Here is a 21856-nt window from a genome sequence, read left to right as displayed (position 1 = left end):
TTATCAGCGAATATAAAACGATGGACGATATCTCAACTTTCTTTTTTGTGTGTTATCGCTTTTCACTTGTTTTTGCAGTTTTTTCTTGTTTGTATTTTTGTATTATCTATTATGCGCTTTTACAACAGAATTGTCAGCTGGTGTCAAATTCTAATTTGTCATTGTGATATTTTAATACAGGCAACCCTGAAGATATGTCTACAATAAGTGAAATCCTCATTATCAACGTGAAACTTTCCTACTGATATTTGATATAATTAGCTGAAACTACTTGAAATCAAGTAGATCTATTTAAGTCTGTATTTCAATGCCAATATTACTATAATTATTGCAAATGGCGCCCAAAATATTAATGTTGTTGAAGAGAAAAACGTACTGTTAGATTATTTAAAAAATAGACAGGCAAATGAGACCTACTATTTGAAAATACTTTGTTTCAAACGCAATAATATAAGTACTTAAAACTGACATAAATATGTACATATTTACATAACACATCACAAGGAGGAATGTTATTTTTCTCTCAGTTCGTAATCCAACGTAGCAAAGACAGTGCAACGTCCTTTAAGACATAGTTCAACAAATACGTTCGCAGCCAATTCTTATCACTTATCGCACTTGCCTTCGTACTGACTTATTGAGACATATACAGCTTATACCCCTTATTTTTATGTACTTAAAGTTCAAATTCATCGAACACTTATCTGCACAGTTAGTAGAATACTCGAGTGTTTAGAGTAATTATAGGCAATCAAGTTTATCTTTAGTAATTGGAACGAATATCGTCGTCGGTGCGTCGTTTATCGCAACGATATCTGTATAGATAGACGTAGCGTAAATAGTAATTTGCATAACTGATTACCTAGACTGGCCTAAAATTAAATACAAGGTTAGTTTTTTAAAGTAATTTAGATAAAAAGGCGACCATATAACGTCTCTTGGAGAAAGTCATATTGTACCAGCTTCTCATACAATAGTGAAGCCATATTATTAAGCACTTTACAAAAAAAATGACGATTCTATAAACCTTTATCAATTTTGACACCCCTAACTGCACTCATAATGGCATTCATAAAATCAGTAATGACTGAGACAATGTAGTCCGTTTGAAATAGAGTTGTCCCATTATCCTACATCTAGTTTTTACAATTATCTCTAGCCTAGTTCCAAAATTCGTAGTTTGTATTATGTAAAATAAGTTGTGTATAAATGCTCACTCACTATTATTTCTGAGTAGTGTATGTAACGTGAGATCGATAATATACGTCAAAGTATTTTGATTTGATGGACTCATAAATTATTTTGTCTGTCTTTTCGATCAATAGTCGGCCGTTTGGTGTAGTGGTTCAGAACGGACTACTATGCCGAGAGGTCCCGGGTTCGATTCCCGGCCGGGCAGAAATTGAAATGATGAATTTTAATTTCTGTGACGGGTCTGGGTGTGACTATGTATAATATGTATGTATTTAAAAAAAAAAAAAAAAGTATATAAGTAGTATATCCGTTAAGCTAGCACCCATAACACAAGCATTAAGTTGCTTACTTTGGGGCTAGCTGGCGCTGTGTGAAATTGTCCAAAGATTTATTTATTATTTATTATTATTATTTAAATAATATCAAATTAATTGACATTTCGAATGGTTCAAAACCGTTTGCAAATCTGTTGGGTTGTAAAAAATAATGCTCTTAAAAGCACGGAATCTGGCTCAACCCTCCAATGAGTCGGCGTCGAGAACCTTGGTGACTCAGCTATGGTGCAGAATTTTCAGGGACATACTGCAATGCTTCCTTGTTGTCTTAAGAGTAGGCGCACACCGTTGATTTTTAGTTGGCTGATAGTTGTGCCCGGTTTTAAATTGTATGAAGAATCGGCCAAATCGAATCGGCGTAGTGTGCGCACTCCCATACATGCCCATACTGATCAACTGCCCGACTAAACTATCGGCCGACGAAAAATCGACGGTGTGCGCCTACTCTGTTTCATATGAACCTGTAATTCATTGTTCTTTCTCTACCCGTTTCAGTGCTGGGATGGCTCCGGCGGGAAGTCCAGCGGGGATACTCGGTGGGGCAATTCTGGTACCTGGTGGGCGCCGAGTGGTGGAGCGCGTGGCTGGCGCACACAGCCGGCGGCGCCGAGGGCTGCTGCCGCGCCGCGCCGCGCCAGCTCGACGAGGCCATCGTGTGCGACGAGAGCTTCACCAGCAACTCCACGGGTGAGTGACGTCACCAGGCTGGCGCACACAGCCCGCGCCAGCTCGACGACGCCATCGTGTGCGACGAGAGCTTCACCAGCAACTCCACGGGTGAGTGACGTCACCAGGCTGGCGCACACAGCCCGCGCCAGCTCGACGAGGCCATCGTGTGCGACGAGAGCTTCACCAGCAACTCCACGGGTGAGTGACGTCACCAGGCTGGCGCACACAGCCCGCGCCAGCTCGACGACGCCATCGTGTGCGACGAGAGCTTCACCAGCAACTCCACGGGTGAGTGACGTCACCAGGCTGGCGCACACAGCCCGCGCCAGCTCGACGACGCCATCGTGTGCGACGAGAGCTTCACCAGCAACTCCACGGGTGAGTCATCCTCATCATCATCATTTCAGCCATTGGACGTCCACTGCTAAACATAGGTCTCCCCCAATGATTTCCAGATTGGCCGGTTAGCGGCCTGTAACTACGGGTGAGTGACATCGACGTAATTAATGACAACCCTCACTATTGTTATTATTTTTTGAAGCATTCTAGTTTTGACAATGTCGACTATTTTACGAGACACGCACCGTGGACAATTTTGTCACCTCCCAATTCTACGAGGTGGCTCTTTGTGTGTGCTCAAGGAAACGATAACTTAATTGGCACTTATTTCGGAACTGACATAGGGTTTGACTTGAATCACATTTATTCTTCAGTGGTTGCTTGCCTCTGGCAGATTGTTTGTTACATATGTCAAGGCAAACCCAACCAATACGGCCCAACTAACAACTTCTCCCTCCTCCGCAGAGTCGATGGGGTCGCTCCTGTGGCGCGCGGACACGGCCTCTGTCGGCAGCGCCAGCAGCAGCGGCGTCAGCAGCGCCGCCGCCGCCCGCCCGCCGCCGCACCCCGGGCCCGTCGACAACAAGCGGCTCTTAGCTCCCAACACGCTCAAGGTACCAGGTTCCGCGAAAACGGGCCACCGACCACCATCGCATGCCAACGTCCTTTGGTACTATGCAAATGAAGGTGGCGACCGTGACGATTTCATGTGGAAACGGATGGACGAATGTGGTCTTTGGCCCTTTTGCACGAAAGACACTGCATTTTTAAAGCACAAGGTTGGATAGAAGTCACACCTATGATACACGAGGCAATAACTTGTAGTTGGCAGGAAGGCAGTCAGGAACTAAGGACTCATTTATAGAAAGTAAAAAATGACAAGCGAAACCACACTTACGGCCGCGGCGGGAAAGCTTTCCGTCTAATTTCGCTTTCGTCGATGAATAATAACGGGAGCGAAAAATGTCCACGCACACCTGCCTGGTGTGTGTTATTATCACGGCGCGATCGTATAATTCTTCGTCTCTGTTCTTTGCTCGTGTGATACCAACTAGTATGTTTGGCAGGTCCGGACACTGACGGGCGAGGGTGGTCACTTGCGACGTGACGTGACGCTGGCGCAGCACCGCGACTTCGAGCTCGTGCCCGACGCGCTGTGGCGTGCGCTCGCGCTGTGGTACGGCGGGCCCGACCCGCTGCCGAGACAGGTCAGCGGAATGTACACCTTAATACATAGGAATAAGGGCCTCGCTGGCGCAGCATCGCGACTTCGAGCTCGTGCCCGACGCGCTGTGGCGCGCGCTCGCGCTGTGGTACGGCGGGCCCGACCCGCTGCCGAGACAGGTCAGCGGAATGTACACCTTAATACATAGGAATAAGGGCCTCGCTGGCGCAGCATCGCGACTTCGAGCTCGTGCCCGACGCGCTGTGGCGCGCGCTCGCGCTGTGGTACGGCGGGCCCGACCCGCTGCCGAGACAGGTCAGCGGAATGTACACCTTAATACATAGGAATAAGGGCCTCGCTGGCGCAGCATCGCGACTTCGAGCTCGTGCCCGACGCGCTGTGGCGCGCGCTCGCGCTGTGGTACGGCGGGCCCGACCCGCTGCCGAGACAGGTCAGCGGAATGTACACCTTAATACATAGGAATAAGGGCCTCGCTGGCGCAGCATCGCGACTTCGAGCTCGTGCCCGACGCGCTGTGGCGCGCGCTCGCGCTGTGGTACGGCGGGCCCGACCCGCTGCCGAGACAGGTCAGCGGAATGTACACCTTAATACATAGGAATAAGGGCCTCGCTGGCGCAGCATCGCGACTTCGAGCTCGTGCCCGACGCGCTGTGGCGCGCGCTCGCGCTGTGGTACGGCGGGCCCGACCCGCTGCCGAGACAGGTCAGCGGAATGTACACCTTAATACATAGGAATAAGGGTCTCGCTGGCGCGGGACCGCGTCTTCGAGCTCGGGCCCGACCCGCTGCCGAGACAGGTCAGGGGATTGTACACCTTAACACATAGGAATAAGGGTCTCGCTGGCGCAGCATCGCGACTTCGAGCTGGTGCCCGACGCGCTGTGGCGCGCGCTCGCGCTGTGGTACGGCGGGCCCGACCCGCTGCCGAGACAGGTCAGGGGATTGTACACCTTAATACGTAGGAATAAGGTCCTCGCTGGCGCGGCACCGCGTCTTCGAGCTCGTGCCCGACGCGCTGTGGCGCGCGCTCGCGCTGTGGTACGGCGGGCCCGACCCGCTTCCGAGACAGGTCAGGGGAATGTACACCTTAACACATAGGAATAAGGCCCTCGCTGGCGCGGCATCGCGACTTCGAGCTCGTGCCCGACGCGCTGTGGCGCGCGCTCGCGCTGTGGTACGGCGGGCCCGACCCGCTGCCGAGACAGGTCAGGGGATTGTACATAAGGTCCTCGATGGCGCGGCACCGTGACTTCGAGCTGGTGCCCGACCCGCTGCCGAGACAGGTCAGCGGAATGTACACCTTAGGACACGGGAATAAGGGCCTCCGTAGAAATTCGCGCGGACGCTCGCATTTTAATGGAGGCCCTTCTTTACGAAGTGTTTACATTTTTGTCACTGTACGTATACGTCACGCTAGTAATTCTTCAGTCTAAAAATGACATTTCTTTTCAGGTCATAAGGCCACCGAATTCAGACGTTGAACTTGAGCTATATCCTCTGCAACTGAAGATTTTAAGGCACGTGCCGAATACGCAAAGTAAGTTACCTAAACTTAGTTCATGCAATATTTCTTTCTTTTATGCAAAATATTGTAGACGCTGTACATCCCACGTTTTTAGAGTGCTTAAATTAGTCACTGCCTGGGGTATGGGAGCGGCACGGGAGGGTGTTTCTGTAACGTCAAACGTCAGCTAGACTTCAGATTTATATGCTCTTTCATCCCAACTATCCTAACTAATATTATAAATGCGAAAGTAACTCTGTCTGTCTGTCTGTCTGTCTGTCTGTCTGTCTGTCTGTTACGCTTTCCCGCTTAAACCTCGCAACCGATTTTGATGAAATTTGGCATAGAGATAGTTTGAGTCCCGGGAAAGAACATAGGATAGTTTTTATCCCGGTTTTTGAAACAGGGACGCGCGCGATAAAGTTTTTCTGTGACAGACAAAATTCCACGCGGGCGAAGCCGCGGGCGGAAAGCTAGTAATATTATAAATGCGAAAGTAACTCTGTCTGTCTGTCTGTCTGTTACGCTTTCCCGCTTAAACCTCGCAACCGATTTTGATGAAATTTGGCATAGAGATAGTTTGAGTCCCGGGAAAGAACATAGGATAGTTTTTATCCCGGTTTTTGAAACAGGGACGCGCGCGATAAAGTTTTTCTGTGACAGTCAAAATTCCACGCGGGCGAAGCCGCGGGCGGAAAGCTAGTATCATAATATGTCAATGTCACTCCTCCGGTGCCACTCCCATATCTTAGGCATTTTATTTTATTTTATTTGTACAAAAAACACATACAGAGTACAATCAACAAGGTACAACCAACAATAAATACAGTTTTAATCTAGATTGTAATCCAAAAAAGTGTTTCTGACATGTTCAACAAGGTATGTTTAATAACATTGGATTTTAATAAAATTGAGAATGTTACTAGGTATGCAAAATCACTTGAAACCTATGTTACAGTTAGGCTTTTACATTTACAAATACATTCGTTTTTATTTCATTCAAAAATACCCAGTAGTTATGATTTTATAGGCATTCAAAGTTCGCTTAAATATTGAGTGCCGCCGACGGTCACGTGACCCCGCGTGACGTACATTCACAGTGTCCGCTCACTAGAAAACGGATATAAACATACTTAAATACATTTTTTTTTGTAAATACAAACTTATTATACATATTAACACCCAGACCCATCACAGAAATTAAAATTGAACCCAGTAGCGGCGTAAGGGGGGGGGCGGTGGGGGCGGTCCGCCCCGGGTGCCAAGCATCAGGGGGTGACACAAGTCGCGCAGATTAGTACTCACTGGCGCATCTGCATGGCAAATCTGCAGTCTATGTCATGATACGGGGGGTGCGATTGTCTTTCAATCTTCGAATCGGTAGGTCCCCAAAATCCTGGGGGGGTACCAGGGGGTGCCTTTGGACTTATGACGGGGGGGGGGGGGGGATCGCCCCGGGTGCCAACCCATGCTACGCCGCCACTGATTGAACCAAGCCCAAACTTGATGCGATTGTGTCGTTTTATTGCGAATTACCTTCCAGCTCCATCATTAGACCCTGATTACTATATCCCCTCAAGCGATCTGCCGCGGGAAGGCGCTACTGCGTGAAGTGCCCCCCACTTCCCGCGGGAAAAAAAAAAAAAAATCCCGTTGCGCATTTTCCCTAAAATAGCTTATCATTATTACCGTTACATACTATCGAGTCACATTTTTGGAATCTGGATAAAATTACCCGTCTTTTGGTGTAACTTTTAAGGCTAACAAATACAGTGTGTCCGGGCATGTAGTGATCAAACTTTATGGGCCAAATCTAGGGACAATTTTATCGATAAAAATACTTCAAATTTGGGGCTTGACCCATTTATCGCAAAATTACAAGGATTTAAGTTTTTAATTTTTAGTTTTCACCTCTTCCTTCAAAAACAAGTGAAAGCGTGGGTAGCTTAACATTAATAAGCAAATATTTTATATCATGCGATAGCCAATAAAATTATCTATTAGCAAAAGTAGAAAACAGATACAAGTTTCATACATTTTAATGAAGTAAGAATGGATTTAATTAGGAAAAAACATGACTTTTTTCACTTCTTTTTCAGTTATTTTCCAACACAAGAAAAACCAGGTCGTTAAGGTATGTTTTATTTGCTTTGTATTATTAGTATTTGAGCTATTCTACAAAACGAATGTAAATTTATTAGTCAACGTCTATTAGTTTCGACGTAACTGTTGAACAAAGATACCCCTTCCCAGCGGTTTCCATAGTAATCGGAATAGGTTGTGTGATTCTTTCAGGCAGTGCATTTTCGCATGTCGCGTGCGCTATGGAAACCGCTGGGAAGGGATATCTTTGTTCAACAATTACGTCGAAACTAATAGACGTAGACTAATAAATGTACATTCGTTTTGTAGAATAGCTCTAATACTAATAATACAATGCAAATAAAACATACCTTAACGACCTGGTTTTTCTTGTGTTGGAAAATAACTGAAAAAAAGAAGTGAAAAAAGTTATGTTTTTTCCTAATAAATCCATTCTTACTTCATTAAAATGTATGAAACTTGTATCTGTTTTCTACTTCTGCTAATAGATAATTTTATTGGCTATCGCATGATATAAAATTTTTGCTTATTAGTGTTAAGCTACCCACGCTTTCACTTGTTTTTGAAGGAAGAGGTGAAAACTAAAAATTAAAAACTTAAATCCTCGTAATTTTGCGAGAAATGGGTCAAGCCCCAAATTTGAAGTATTTTCATCGATAAAATTGTCCATAGATTACGCCCTTAAAGTTTGATCACTACAAGCCCGGACACACTGTATATATTTTAGGTACAACACTTACTTGAAAAAAAAGATTCGTCATTTTTGTCACTTTTTGTGATTGCACTTGATTCACCTTCAAAATTAGAAGCAATGTTATATATTAACACTTATTTCCAAAGTTAATCACATTATACACGTTTTTTATAAAGAAAAACACACTTCCAAAGCATCTAAACGATAAAAAACATCCATCTTTTTCACTACCCAGACGGGCACCGCGGATCGCGTCATCTTCAAACACAGACTGAGAAAAATTTCGTTGAAAAGCAACCATAGTGCCTAGAAAATATAGCTATCACATTCATACTTAAGCATTATTACTTTCGAGCGAAAGAAACAGAACTATATTTTTTAAATGACAAGGTCCCGAACTTGGACAAGTGATTTGCGTCTGCTCCCGCCGCAGAGCACTTTAGAGCTAAGTGACGTGCGTCTGCTCCCGCCGCAGATCGCTTGAGAGGATATAGAATTAAAGTACTCATCAATACAAAACGAACGAACCCAAACTAGATGGATTTAAGTCGTTTTATTATAGAGTTCCTATGGCCACCTTCCAGCTCCATCATCAGATCAGCTCCATGTCATCATAATATTGCATGGTCATCCAAATCACATGTGTTTGCGAAATTTCAGCTTAATCGGTTGCCTGGAAGTGGGTCTTAATTCAGCTTGCAAGATTCCACCCATACAAATATGAGCCAGTCTCTGTAATATGACGTCACGCGCATAAAATGGCGGGCCGGCCGCCGCCCGCACTTTTAAAATTCAATATCTTGGAAACTAATTGACGTATCGAAATAATTCTTTCACGTGTATTTTTTATTTTTAACAGAGAATACTCAAATAAGCTAAAAAACAAAATTAGTGAACATTCTTCATTGGATACTTTGTACAATTGGTGCGGACAAGGCATACTTACATTGACTCAGTTAAGTGCTAGACCTATATTTTGTTTTGCTTTAATAAATAAAAACTTCGCAAATTACCATATTGTTCTATAGATACTCAACTTCATAGAATACGTGCCTTTACAAGGGGCACTGGGATACTTCAGCACGAGTTAGTTCCGTACAACGACATCTATTGTATCTTCTTGGTTTAGGAATATTATACAGCGATAAGTCAAGAGTTAAGCCATGTATTCATTATCATTAGGCAACATTTGTTGATAAACACTGTTTATAAACTGTTCATAAACAATATTGTGATTCTCTGGTTTATAAAAAGTTCATAAACATAGATAAAACATAGATGATGTAATATTGTTTATGATACATGTTGCCGTGCTCCCCGCTATGAGTGGAGAGCAAGACGAAACATCAGACAGAAGTCGACAGGTGTGGACGTGTGTTGCTCGAGTTTATAAACATGGAGGTAGTGTGGTCTAACAACCAAATTTCGATGCTCATAGAGCTTTATCCTATCAACAACTGACAAGTGTGGACGGCCATGTTTCAGAAACCTGTGTTTATGGTAAACTTGTTTCACACTAGTCATAAACAGTTTATCAACAAATGTTGCCTATAGTCTTTTTCACCTAAGATGATTCGTATGACGTTTCGAGTTTGAAAGTTATAGAGATGTCACATAACTAAACCATAGCGATTTATCTATCGATTTTTTTCTAAGAGTTAGTGAAACCTGCTTTTAGAGAAATATTTTGTATATGTGTTATTTAACAAAAAAAACATGTTTTTTAAATTACAAATATTATTGTAACAATTTTTTATTGATAATATTCAAATTCCATGGACTTCGTGTTCAAAAAAACGGTTCCTAAAAAGTTCTGGTTCTATTTCTTTAAATTAAAAACTATTAATTTATTTTCAATGCGTTTATTAAAGTCAACAATCGAAAAATATAGTTGTTTTTTGAGATGTTTTTAACTAAGTAATCACTACAATCGATTAATGAACCGCGGAAATAATCGATTTTGTTATACAACAAATACCCCAGCACTAAATCTATTCCGTTTTACACATTGCGTACATTAAATAAAAAATATTTTTACATCGTATTTAATTAAAATATAATCAATAGACTCAGATTTTACTATACAGCCTTGGCCAAAAGTATTGAGCACCCCCTAAATACTGCTTATACGTGATAACTATAAAAGATACTCAAAGATATTTGATAAAAACCTTTCTTTGACAGGTTTTGAAACATAAACTCACGGCACAACGTGCAATAAAACACGTTTCGAGATGTTTAGCTATGATACTGTAGTATTGTTAGTCTTTGAAAAATCATAAAAAATCTTCTTCCGACCTCGCTGCTGAGTTATCAGCTGAAATTAATACGCCGATTTCTGCAAGAACAACTCGCAGAAGACTCCAAGAAGCTGGGCTTAAGGGCTATACAGCCAGAAAGAAGCCATGGCTCTCAGTAAAGACCAAAACAGCTCGTTACGAGTAGGCTTTAAAATACCAAACTTTTACCGAGGAAGATTAGAAAAATATTGTGTGGTCAGATGAATCAAACTTTGAGGTAAGTTAGCCAATATCATGTAATAACAATACGCGACAATAATATTATAAAACTATATTTGTAAAAATAAATATTGGACCGAAAAACACTTAACAAAATTTCGTTACTTTACGATTGTTGGCACACCTGGTGTGACATTTGTACGTCGTCGAGTAGACGAAGAATTTACCCCGGAGTGTAAGGTACCTACCGTCAAACATGGCGGCGGCAGTGTGATGGTCTGGGGGTGCATGAGCGCCGCAGGAGTTGGGGAAATGTTTGTGTGTGAAGGACGCATGGACTCTACAAAGTACATAAACGTTCTTGAATCCGCACTTCTGCCCTCGTTTACAACACTTTTTGGTGACACCAACATGGAAAGCGTCAAATTCCAGCAGGATAACGCACCTTGTCACAAACGATGGCTTGGTTTAGTGACAATAACATCGAGCTGCTTGAATGGTCTGCCCAGTCACCAGACCTGAACCCCATCGAGCATTTGTGGGGTCTATTGAAGGACAAGGTCCGGCGCCATTGAATAAAAACAAAAGAAGACCTAAAACGTCGCTTGCGGGAAGAGTGGAACGCTTTAACATGTGACGATTGTAATAAATTAGTACAATCTTTACCAAAAATAACTTCTGCAGTAATTAAGGCAAAGGGTGGTCCAACAAAGTATTAATTTTTTGTTGTTAATAAACAATATAAAACTGTTAAAAACTGTTTTGATTCAGACACATGTATAATTCCTTCAAAATTAATAAATATCATGGGTGCTCAATACTTTTGGCCAAGGCTGTATATTTCAAGACAAGTAGTTAATTTTTTTTTTATTATATTGCTAATGAAATACAAATATTTTTTCAAAAATATTCTGCATATGTAGTATGCGTAATATGGATAACCTTAAAGTGTCATACGGATCATCTTAGCTGAAAAAGACTATAATGAATACATGGTTTTACAGCCATATCTCAATCCACAATGCCCTGTAGCGTGCCGCTGACGTATCCGTCCGTTGTCCTCAGGAGCGTTGAGCGTGGTGGGCACGGGCGGCGTGGCGGGCGGCGCCTACGCCGGCGTGGCGCCCGCCGCGCCCGAGCGGACGCTGGCCTACACCGCCGCCTTCTCCCGCCTGGCCACCGTCAAGCAGGTCAGGCTTTACTTATACTCTTGTGAACTTACAGGTTAATCAGTTTGCACCATTTTTTAGTACTTTTTAGCTAAGATTTCTGTATAGTAGTCATCATCTTTCCGTATGCCGTTCTAGAATTCTAAAAAGAAAATAGCAAGAAGAAAACTATGTGAATCTCTCCTGTTTAATTCATCATCTTATACAGTTCATCTAGGGCGAATGTGACCGGCATTGGTAGATAAGCTGTAGATCCTGGCTACCTAGAAGTTGTAGCAAACCCACCTCCCATGGCTACACCAACCTCGCGGTTGTATTGGCCGAATCGCGGAAATAGTGTGCGCGGAATCGCGACTGCCTTATGCTGGATTTCTATATTCAATCCTAATCCAAATTGGACGGATTTGGATTGTCAACTGTCAAATTTAAATATGTTTTTGGCCAAAATATCTGCGGTTTTTGATGTTTTTACATTTATATATTGTTTATAAGACTATTTAAATAATATTAAAGTGTAAATGCATCAAACATTTTGGAAATATAATCTAAAACTGAATTCAATTTGACAGTTGTAATCCGGATTTGGACAAGGATTGAATATAGGAAACGGGCGTTAGACAGATTTTACTCTAGGAATTGCAGCATTAAGTCTACGGGCACGAAACGGACTTGACTTATGGTCCTATGTCCCCTAGATGGGGCAGAGGGCGTCCACAACAGTCCTCCATCTCGTTCGGTCTTGAGCTTCTCGCTTGATCTCGCTCCAGGTCTTGCCGATCTTCTTCGCAGCGTCCGCTACAGTGCGCCGCCAAGTTTGCCTGGGGCGACCACGTTTGCGTTTTCCTTGGGGATTCCAATCCAGAGCCTGCTTAGGGATGTGATCGGGGTCCCTTCGGAGAATGTGGCCAATCCAGTTCCACTTGCGGCGCTTGATCTGCTGGTCGATTAGAATTTCGTGGCAGCGTTCCAGTAGCTCGAACGGGGGCTCTTTTTTTTTTATGTGATAGGAGGCAAACGAGCAGACGGATCACCTGATGGTAAGCAATTGCCGTCGCCCATGTACACCCGCAACATCAGTGAAGTCACAAGTGCGCTGTCAACCTTTTAAATCCCATTCCCCCCCAATTGGGCCTCCGGTATCCTCACTCACTCGGCGAAACACAGCGCAAGCGCTGCTTCACGCCGGTTTTTTGTGAGGCCGTGGCTCAAAGGCGGCGGGGCGGGGCGATGGCAATACTATTTCTCATCGTCACCGCTGCGCATCGCGTCGCTCCGCTCATTGCTCGGCCGTCGCCAGTATCGTGCCCGCAGAAAAAAAAAATTCGTTTACAAGGTTTCTTTAGTTAATAAGTAGATTGGAACCTCCATTTAAGCAAAAAATGCCTGTGTTTGGAGGGTCCGCTCTTCCATAGATGTATACAATTATTAATAAACCTTAGATCTAGAATTATTTCGAACGAAACCCACTACTTATAAATAAATTATTCAATTCAAACTTTTTCGACTCCCACTCCAGCGGCGCTTAAAAAGTATTGTTGACTGTTAAGTTTTCACTTGTAAATTCTATAAATGTCTGCTATGGCATATGGTCTATTTGCATCTTAACTTCCATTTGCGATTACCTATAAATGGCTAAGCAGATACATAATTTATGGTCCCATTATTTGTATTGTATTGCTGTTGGTTTTCCGAATAAAATAAAATAAAATTAAAATAAATAATTAGTTACATAGTTCTGTTCAATATTAAGTGTTATTGTGCAAAAGAATGTGTGTGTGTGTGTGTGTATGTGTGTATTGGTTGTTTATCTGCGTCGATTAAATATACGAATAGATATAAAAAACAACACTATTTTCCCAATCATGAGATTCGATCCAGACTTAGAACAGTTTTGTAAGCATGACATTGGTGTGCAGGTGAGCGAGTTCCTGTGCGCAGCGCTGGGGCTTGCTCGGGAAGACGTCCGCCTGTGGGCACTCGGAGCCAATGCTGTGCTGCTGGACGACGAGCGGCCCGCGCTGCACGAGCTACGTCTTGACGCGCGCCGTCTGCTGCTCGAGCTGCGCAACCCCGACCTCACCTGGCCCGAGGAGATTACGGCGCTCACGTGAGTCACACAGGCCCCGCCGCCGCCGCCTGCCGCTCGAGCGGCGCAACCCCGACCTCACCTGGCCCGAGGAGATCACGGCGCTCACGTGAGTCACACAGGCCCCGCCGCCGCCGCCTGCCGCTCGAGCGGCGCAACCCCGACCTCACCTGGCCCGAGGAGATCACGGCGCTCACGTGAGTCACACAGGCCCCGCCGCCGCCGCCTGCCGCTCGAGCGGCGCAACCCCGACCTCACCTGGCCCGAGGAGATCACGGCGCTCACGTGAGTCACACAGGCCCCGCCGCCGCCGCCTGCCGCTCGAGCGGCGCAACCCCGACCTCACCTGGCCCGAGGAGATCACGGCGCTCACGTGGGTCGCAGGCGTCGAGCGGCCAAGCTGCACCCGCTGGCCCGATACCGTTCACAGGCTGCCCCTGACGCAGTTTGCACCTACTTGCAGTCCACCCCACCTGCACTTTGCAGCCACGCGCAGACTGCGCCCATTCGCAATCTCTTTTTTCTTTCGCAGTCTTCACCCACTGTAACCTCGGCTGCAGCCTATTGCTTGATGTGAACTTCTCTATGGAGGATTTAGACAAACACAACGCACATCTCAAGCGCAAGTATGCGGGTTGGATTTACCCTGTCGGGACCCATAGGCTGAGGATTGCCTCAGGGCCCTTCACCCGTTTACAGGTTACGGTTTCAAAATGGGGGCCATTTTCATCTTCAAAAAAGGTTAGTGTGGAGCCTCTAGGCAACTGGGTAGAGTAACCATCAAGTTAATTCGGCCCTTCTGGGCTAAGATACGCGCTGTGATAAAATTTTATCGATGATTTTAGATGAAAAATGTATGGGCTTATCGATAAAACGGCGTGAAAAAAGCTTATCACGGCGCGCATCCTAGGCCTACTGGCCACGCCGCACTACTCGTATGTCTACACTATCCTATAATATCGTGTTTATTCCTCAGTGGGTCCCGTGCGACGGAGAGACGCGAGACGCTGATCGCGCCCAACTTGCCGGGCGCCACTGGTCTTCACAACCTCGGCAATACCTGCTTCATGAATGCGGCGCTACAGTCGGTAAGCTGCACCGTACTTAGATATTTTTACATGCCTATGTCTGTCAGTAACGTGTTATAATACTCGTAGATAGGGTTAATCCGTTCTTGGAGAATATGTTGTCAGACACCTACGAATATGTCAATCAAAAACGTGACGTGATAATACTCGTAGATAAGGTTACAGCCTCAGCCAATATATTAACAACACGTTTCCTTTTTTTACATGTCAAATTGAAAAGTAGTCAAGCGAGAATCAATCACCCGTAATTGATATTTATTTGCGTTGAGCTCAGGTTAACTGTTTGTTTTCAAGTTTCTAGGTAGACAGCATAACTAAAATCTCCAACTTATTATGTACAGGTATGGAACACGGGACCTCTCACACAGTACTTCAACTCTGGCATGCACATGTATGAGTTGAATACCGCTAATCCCCTGGGGACTAAAGGAGCCCTCGCGTTGCGGTTCGGAGAGCTCTGCAAGGAGGTAAGTCAAAACATTCGAGAAATTGTCAATTTTACTTTTTTTGATAAAACTGAATACTCACGATTAAAAGAGATTTAGTAGATTAGATGTATTGTCGCCTTTTTTGTTTTATTTGTCTTTATAAATTATTTCTTTAGTGTTTATTCCATAAACAATACGTCGCACAAAATTTTATTGTATTAAAATTATTCTACTTGAGTTTGAAGACACTGTGATTACTATCACAGCTTCGGTCAAACTAATGCGCTCAGTCTGCATTTGCGATAGTGATCATTGCGCTTGCAAAACTTGTTTACCCTGCCGCGTTCGCATTCCAGACGTTCACCATGAAAAACCTCCGCCATTTTAAAATCAGAATCGTCAAAATGAAATCGTGCGCAGACATTTTATTGGACGCTGCGTCGAATGACAGAATGTGTCAATGTGAACACATTGACACAGTTTGTACACGACATTTGATCTCTATCGTGCACGCTAACGCAGTTGTAAGCTGAACGGGTTGGTTTGGCTGAAGCTTTAAGGCTTCGATTGCGTTTATGATTTGATATCATTACGTAAACTTTCAAGAAGAGATCGTCTTAAAGGCCGGCAACACACCTGTAACGCTCCTAGGACTACGGGTGTCTATGGGCGACGGTAATCACTTACCATCAGGTGATCCGTCTGCTCGTTTGCCTCCAGTCACATAAAAAAAAGAAAAAATTCTGTGACTATGTATCTTTTGTGTCAGGTGTGGTCGTGCAGCGCGCGCTCGGTGGCGCCGCTGCGCGTGCGCTGGGTGGTGTCGCGGCACGCGCGCGCGCTGGCGGGCGGCGGCCAGCACGACGCGCAGGAGCTGCTGGCCTGGCTGCTGGACGCGCTGCACGAGGACCTCAACCGCGCCGCGCCCCCGCCCGCCTCACCCGCCCCCGCCGACTCCGACGGCCGCCCCGACCAGGTCAGTGACGTCACGCGCGGGCTGCTGGCCTGGCTGCTGGACGCGCTGCACGAGGACCTCAACCGCGCCGCGCCCCCGCCCGCCTCACCCGCCCCCGCCGACTCCGACGGCCGCCCCGACCAGGTCAGTGACGTCACGCGCGGGCTGCTGGCCTGGCTGCTGGACGCGCTGCACGAGGACCTCAACCGCGCCGCGCCCCCGCCCGCCTCACCCGCCCCCGCCGACTCCGACGGCCGCCCCGACCAGGTCAGTGACGTCACGCGCGGGCTGCTGGCCTGGCTGCTGGACGCGCTGCACGAGGACCTCAACCGCGCCGCGCCCCCGCCCGCCTCACCCGCCCCCGCCGACTCCGACGGCCGCCCCGACCAGGTCAGTGACGTCACGCGCGGGCTGCTGGCCTGGCTGCTGGACGCGCTGCACGAGGACCTCAACCGCGCCGCGCCCCCGCCCGCCTCACCCGCCCCCGCCGACTCCGACGGCCGCCCCGACCAGGTCAGTGACGTCACGCGCGGGCTGCTGGCCTGGCTGCTGGACGCGCTGCACGAGGACCTCAACCGCGCCGCGCCCCCGCCCGCCTCACCCGCCCCCGCCGACTCCGACGGCCGCCCCGACCAGGTCAGTGACGTCACGCGCGGGCTGCTGGCCTGGCTGCTGGACGCGCTGCACGAGGACCTCAACCGCGCCGCGCCCCCGCCCGCCGCACCCGCCCCCGCCGACTCCGACGGCCGCCCCGACCAGGTCAGTGACGTCACGCGCGGGCTGCTGCCCGACCAGGTCAGTAACGTCACACGCGCGGGAGCTGCTGGCCGACCAGGTCAAACGGGACTATTCCCACCTCTCTTTCCCACCACTGCAACTCCTGTGTAGCCAGGATTTACAACATGACCGCCAATAAAAACCCAACCAATGAAAGTCATGTTTGTCACGGGGGAAAATTAAACTGTCATTGGATTGGACCCGCAACGAAATTAATTTGAAGAACATAGGAGTTCGAAGTTAAGGTTCGACTCCGTTGCAAAGCGGATGACAGGTGACAAAAAAAGGTTTGTCATCGACCAGGTCAGTGACGTTGACTTGACTAAAGCCCCCCCACTATCATCTTTCGAACGTCACCGTCTCCCGTCGCGGCGCTAGCTCTGCGTTGTCGTGACGCACATCACTTCTGTGCAGCGTCTTTCGCTATGAGTGTGACGTATAGTACACCACCACCCATGGTTCTTCCTGCCTCACGGCGTACGAACCGAATCTCGGGAGAGCGCGCGGGTACTTGCTCTGGGCTCTTTTCCCCGGGCGCTTTGCTTGACTCCCTACAAATTTATCTGATCCATGTCCCTTCTCATAGTCAATTCTCCCCCTTCTGGGGCTTGACACCACAAATACGGTACTTCGCGTCGGGCTGCTATCGTTGATAAATGTCATCACTTCTTCTCATAACTTCGCCTGATCGTGTGCCAGGAGTGCGCGAACTCGCGCAGCGCGATCCAGTTACTGTGACGTATAGTACAGTACTGCGCCGTTCGGATCACCTGCAACCTTTATATTTACCCGTTATAAAGTTTATGTCTGCTTACAGGTGGTGGCAGCAGAGTCATGGGCGGCGTATACGGCGCGCAACCAGTCAATCCTAACGGAGCTGTTCTGTGGCCAACTCAAGTCCCGTGTCCGATGCGTGACGTGCTCGCGCGACTCCGTGCGCTTCGACTCCTTCAACATGCTCAGCCTGCCGCTGCCCATGGAGTCCATCGTGCGCGCCGAGGTGCGAGGTACGTCACGCTACACTCCGTCACGCTACACTCCGTCACGCTACACTCCGTCACGCTACACTCCGTCACGCTACACTCCGTCACGCTACACTCCGTCACGCTACACTCCGTCACGCTACACTCCTTCAACATGCTCAGCCTGCCGCTGCCCATGGAGTCCATCGTGCGCGCCGAGGTGCGAGGTACGTCACGCTACACTCCGTCACGCTACACTCCGTCACGCTACACTCCGTCACGCTACACTCCGTCACGCTACACTCCGTCACGCTACACTCCGTCACGCTACACTCCTTCAACATGCTCAGCCTGCCGCTGCCCATGGAGTCCATCGTGCGCGCCGAGGTGCGAGGTACGTCACGCTACACTCCGTCACGCTACACTCCGTCACGCTACACTCCGTCACGCTACACTCCGTCACGCTACACTCCGTCACGCTACACTCCGTCACGCTACACTCCTTCAACATGCTCAGCCTGCCGCTGCCCATGGAGTCCATCGTGCGCGCCGAGGTGCGAGGTACGTCACGCTACACTCCGTCACGCTACACTCCGTCACGCTACACTCCGTCACGCTACACTCCGTCACGCTACACTCCGTCACGCTACACTCCTTCAACATGCTCAGCCTGCCGCTGCCCATGGAGTCCATCGTGCGCGCCGAGGTGCGAGGTACGTCACGCTACACTCCGTCACGTTACACTCCGTCACGCTACACTCCGTCACGCTACACTCCTTCAACATGCTCAGCCTGCCGCTGCCCATGGAGTCCATCGTGCGCGCCGAGGTGCGAGGTACGTCACGCTACACTCCGTCACGCTACACTCCGTCACGCTACACTCCGTCACGCTACACTCCGTCACGCTACACTCCTTCAACATGCTCAGCCTGCCGCTGCCCATGGAGTCCATCGTGCGCGCCGAGGTGCGAGGTACGTCACGCTACACTCCGTCACGCTACACTCCGTCACGCTACACTCCGTCACGCTACACTCCGTCACGCTACACTCCTTCAACATGCTCAGCCTGCCGCTGCCCATGGAGTCCATCGTGCGCGCCGAGGTGCGAGGTACGTCACGCTACACTCCGTCACGCTACACTCCGTCACGCTACACTCCGTCACGCTACACTCCGTCACGCTACACTCCGTCACGCTACACTCCGTCACGCTACACTCCGTCACGCTACACTCCTTCAACATGCTCAGCCTGCCGCTGCCCATGGAGTCCATCGTGCGCGCCGAGGTGCGAGGTACGTCACGCTACACTCCGTCACGCTACACTCCGTCACGCTACACTCCGTCACGCTACACTCCTTCAACATGCTCAGCCTGCCGCTGCCCATGGAGTCCATCGTGCGCGCCGAGGTGCGAGGTACGTCACGCTACACTCCGTCACGCTACACTCCGTCACGCTACACTCCGTCACGCTACACTCCGTCACGCTACACTCCTTCAACATGCTCAGCCTGCCGCTGCCCATGGAGTCCATCGTGCGCGCCGAGGTGCGAGGTACGTCACGCTACACTCCGTCACGCTACACTCCGTCACGCTACACTCCGTCACGCTACACTCCGTCACGCTACACTCCGTCACGCTACACTCCGTCACGCTACACTCCGTCACGCTACACTCCTTCAACATGCTCAGCCTGCCGCTGCCCATGGAGTCCATCGTCCGCGCCGAGGTGCGAGGTACGTCACGCTACACTCCGTCACGCTACACTCCGTCACGCTACACTCCGTCACGCTACACTCCGTCACGCTACACTCCTTCAACATGCTCAGCCTGCCGCTGCCCATGGAGTCCATCGTGCGCGCCGAGGTGCGAGGTACGTCACGCTACACTCCGTCACGTTACACTCCGTCACGCTACACTCCGTCACGCTACACTCCGTCACGCTACACTCCGTCACGCTACACTCCTTCAACATGCTCAGCCTGCCGCTGCCCATGGAGTCCATCGTGCGCGCCGAGGTGCGAGGTACGTCACGCTACACTCCGTCACGCTACACTCCGTCACGCTACACTCCGTCACGCTACACTCCGTCACGCTACACTCCTTCAACATGCTCAGCCTGCCGCTGCCCATGGAGTCCATCGTGCGCGCCGAGGTGCGAGGTACGTCACGCTACACTCCGTCACGCTACACTCCGTCACGCTACACTCCGTCACGCTACACTCCGTCACGCTACACTCCTTCAACATGCTCAGCCTGCCGCTGCCCATGGAGTCCATCGTGCGCGCCGAGGTGCGAGGTACGTCACGCTACACTCCGTCACGCTACACTCCGTCACGCTACACTCCGTCACGCTACACTCCGTCACGCTACACTCCGTCACGCTACACTCCGTCACGCTACACTCCGTCACGCTACACTCCTTCAACATGCTCAGCCTGCCGCTGCCCATGGAGTCCATCGTGCGCGCCGAGGTGCGAGGTACGTCACGCTACACTCCGTCACGCTACACTCCGTCACGCTACACTCCGTCACGCTACACTCCGTCACGCTACACTCCGTCACGCTACACTCCTTCAACATGCTCAGCCTGCCGCTGCCCATGGAGTCCATCGTGCGCGCCGAGGTGCGAGGTACGTCACGCTACACTCCGTCACGCTACACTCCGTCACGCTACACTCCGTCACGCTACACTCCTTCAACATGCTCAGCCTGCCGCTGCCCATGGAGTCCATCGTGCGCGCCGAGGTGCGAGGTACGTCACGCTACACTCCGTCACGCTACACTCCGTCACGCTACACTCCGTCACGCTACACTCCGTCACGCTACACTCCTTCAACATGCTCAGCCTGCCGCTGCCCATGGAGTCCATCGTGCGCGCCGAGGTGCGAGGTACGTCACGCTACACTCCGTCACGCTACACTCCGTCACGCTACACTCCGTCACGCTACACTCCGTCACGCTACACTCCGTCACGCTACACTCCGTCACGCTACACTCCGTCACGCTACACTCCGTCACGCTACACTCCTTCAACATGCTCAGCCTGCCGCTGCCCATGGAGTCCATCGTCCGCGCCGAGGTGCGAGGTACGTCACGCTACACTCCGTCACGCTACACTCCGTCACGCTACACTCCGTCACGCTACACTCCTTCAACATGCTCAGCCTGCCGCTGCCCATGGAGTCCATCGTGCGCGCCGAGGTGCGAGGTACGTCACGCTACACTCCGTCACGTTACACTCCGTCACGCTACACTCCGTCACGCTACACTCCTTCAACATGCTCAGCCTGCCGCTGCCCATGGAGTCCATCGTGCGCGCCGAGGTGCGAGGTACGTCACGCTACACTCCGTCACGCTACACTCCGTCACGCTACACTCCGTCACGCTACACTCCGTCACGCTACACTCCTTCAACATGCTCAGCCTGCCGCTGCCCATGGAGTCCATCGTGCGCGCCGAGGTGCGAGGTACGTCACGCTACACTCCGTCACGCTACACTCCGTCACGCTACACTCCGTCACGCTACACTCCGTCACGCTACACTCCTTCAACATGCTCAGCCTGCCGCTGCCCATGGAGTCCATCGTGCGCGCCGAGGTGCGAGGTACGTCACGCTACACTCCGTCACGCTACACTCCGTCACGCTACACTCCGTCACGCTACACTCCGTCACGCTACACTCCGTCACGCTACACTCCGTCACGCTACACTCCGTCACGCTACACTCCTTCAACATGCTCAGCCTGCCGCTGCCCATGGAGTCCATCGTGCGCGCCGAGGTGCGAGGTACGTCACGCTACACTCCGTCACGCTACACTCCGTCACGCTACACTCCGTCACGCTACACTCCGTCACGCTACACTCCGTCACCTTCACTCATACATCATCATCATGGGATCAGCTATAGGAC

General features: G+C 49.3%; 1 protein-coding gene across 1 annotated transcript in view; it reads left to right on the top strand.

The window, feature by feature from the left end:
* The window catches only part of LOC135082501 (ubiquitin carboxyl-terminal hydrolase 32), a 98976-nt gene that overhangs the window by 55471 nt on the left and 21649 nt on the right, over window positions 1-21856 (top strand). The window contains exons 8-19 of the mRNA XM_063977299.1: window positions 2025-2216; window positions 3152-3207; window positions 3605-3745; window positions 5175-5259; window positions 11548-11672; window positions 13568-13758; window positions 13860-13934; window positions 14036-14110; window positions 14714-14825; window positions 15167-15292; window positions 16023-16229; window positions 17803-17992. Coding sequence (XP_063833369.1) covers window positions 2025-2216; window positions 3152-3207; window positions 3605-3745; window positions 5175-5259; window positions 11548-11672; window positions 13568-13758; window positions 13860-13934; window positions 14036-14110; window positions 14714-14825; window positions 15167-15292; window positions 16023-16229; window positions 17803-17992 — 1575 coding nt within the window. The remainder of the gene's footprint in view (window positions 1-2024; window positions 2217-3151; window positions 3208-3604; window positions 3746-5174; window positions 5260-11547; window positions 11673-13567; window positions 13759-13859; window positions 13935-14035; window positions 14111-14713; window positions 14826-15166; window positions 15293-16022; window positions 16230-17802; window positions 17993-21856) is intronic.

The sequence above is a fragment of the Ostrinia nubilalis genome, chromosome 21 (assembly GCF_963855985.1).
Source record: "Ostrinia nubilalis chromosome 21, ilOstNubi1.1, whole genome shotgun sequence".
NCBI lineage: Eukaryota > Metazoa > Arthropoda > Insecta > Lepidoptera > Crambidae > Ostrinia > Ostrinia nubilalis.
The sequence above is the reverse complement of the archived record's forward strand: the minus strand, read 5'-3'. Positions and strand labels throughout refer to the sequence as shown.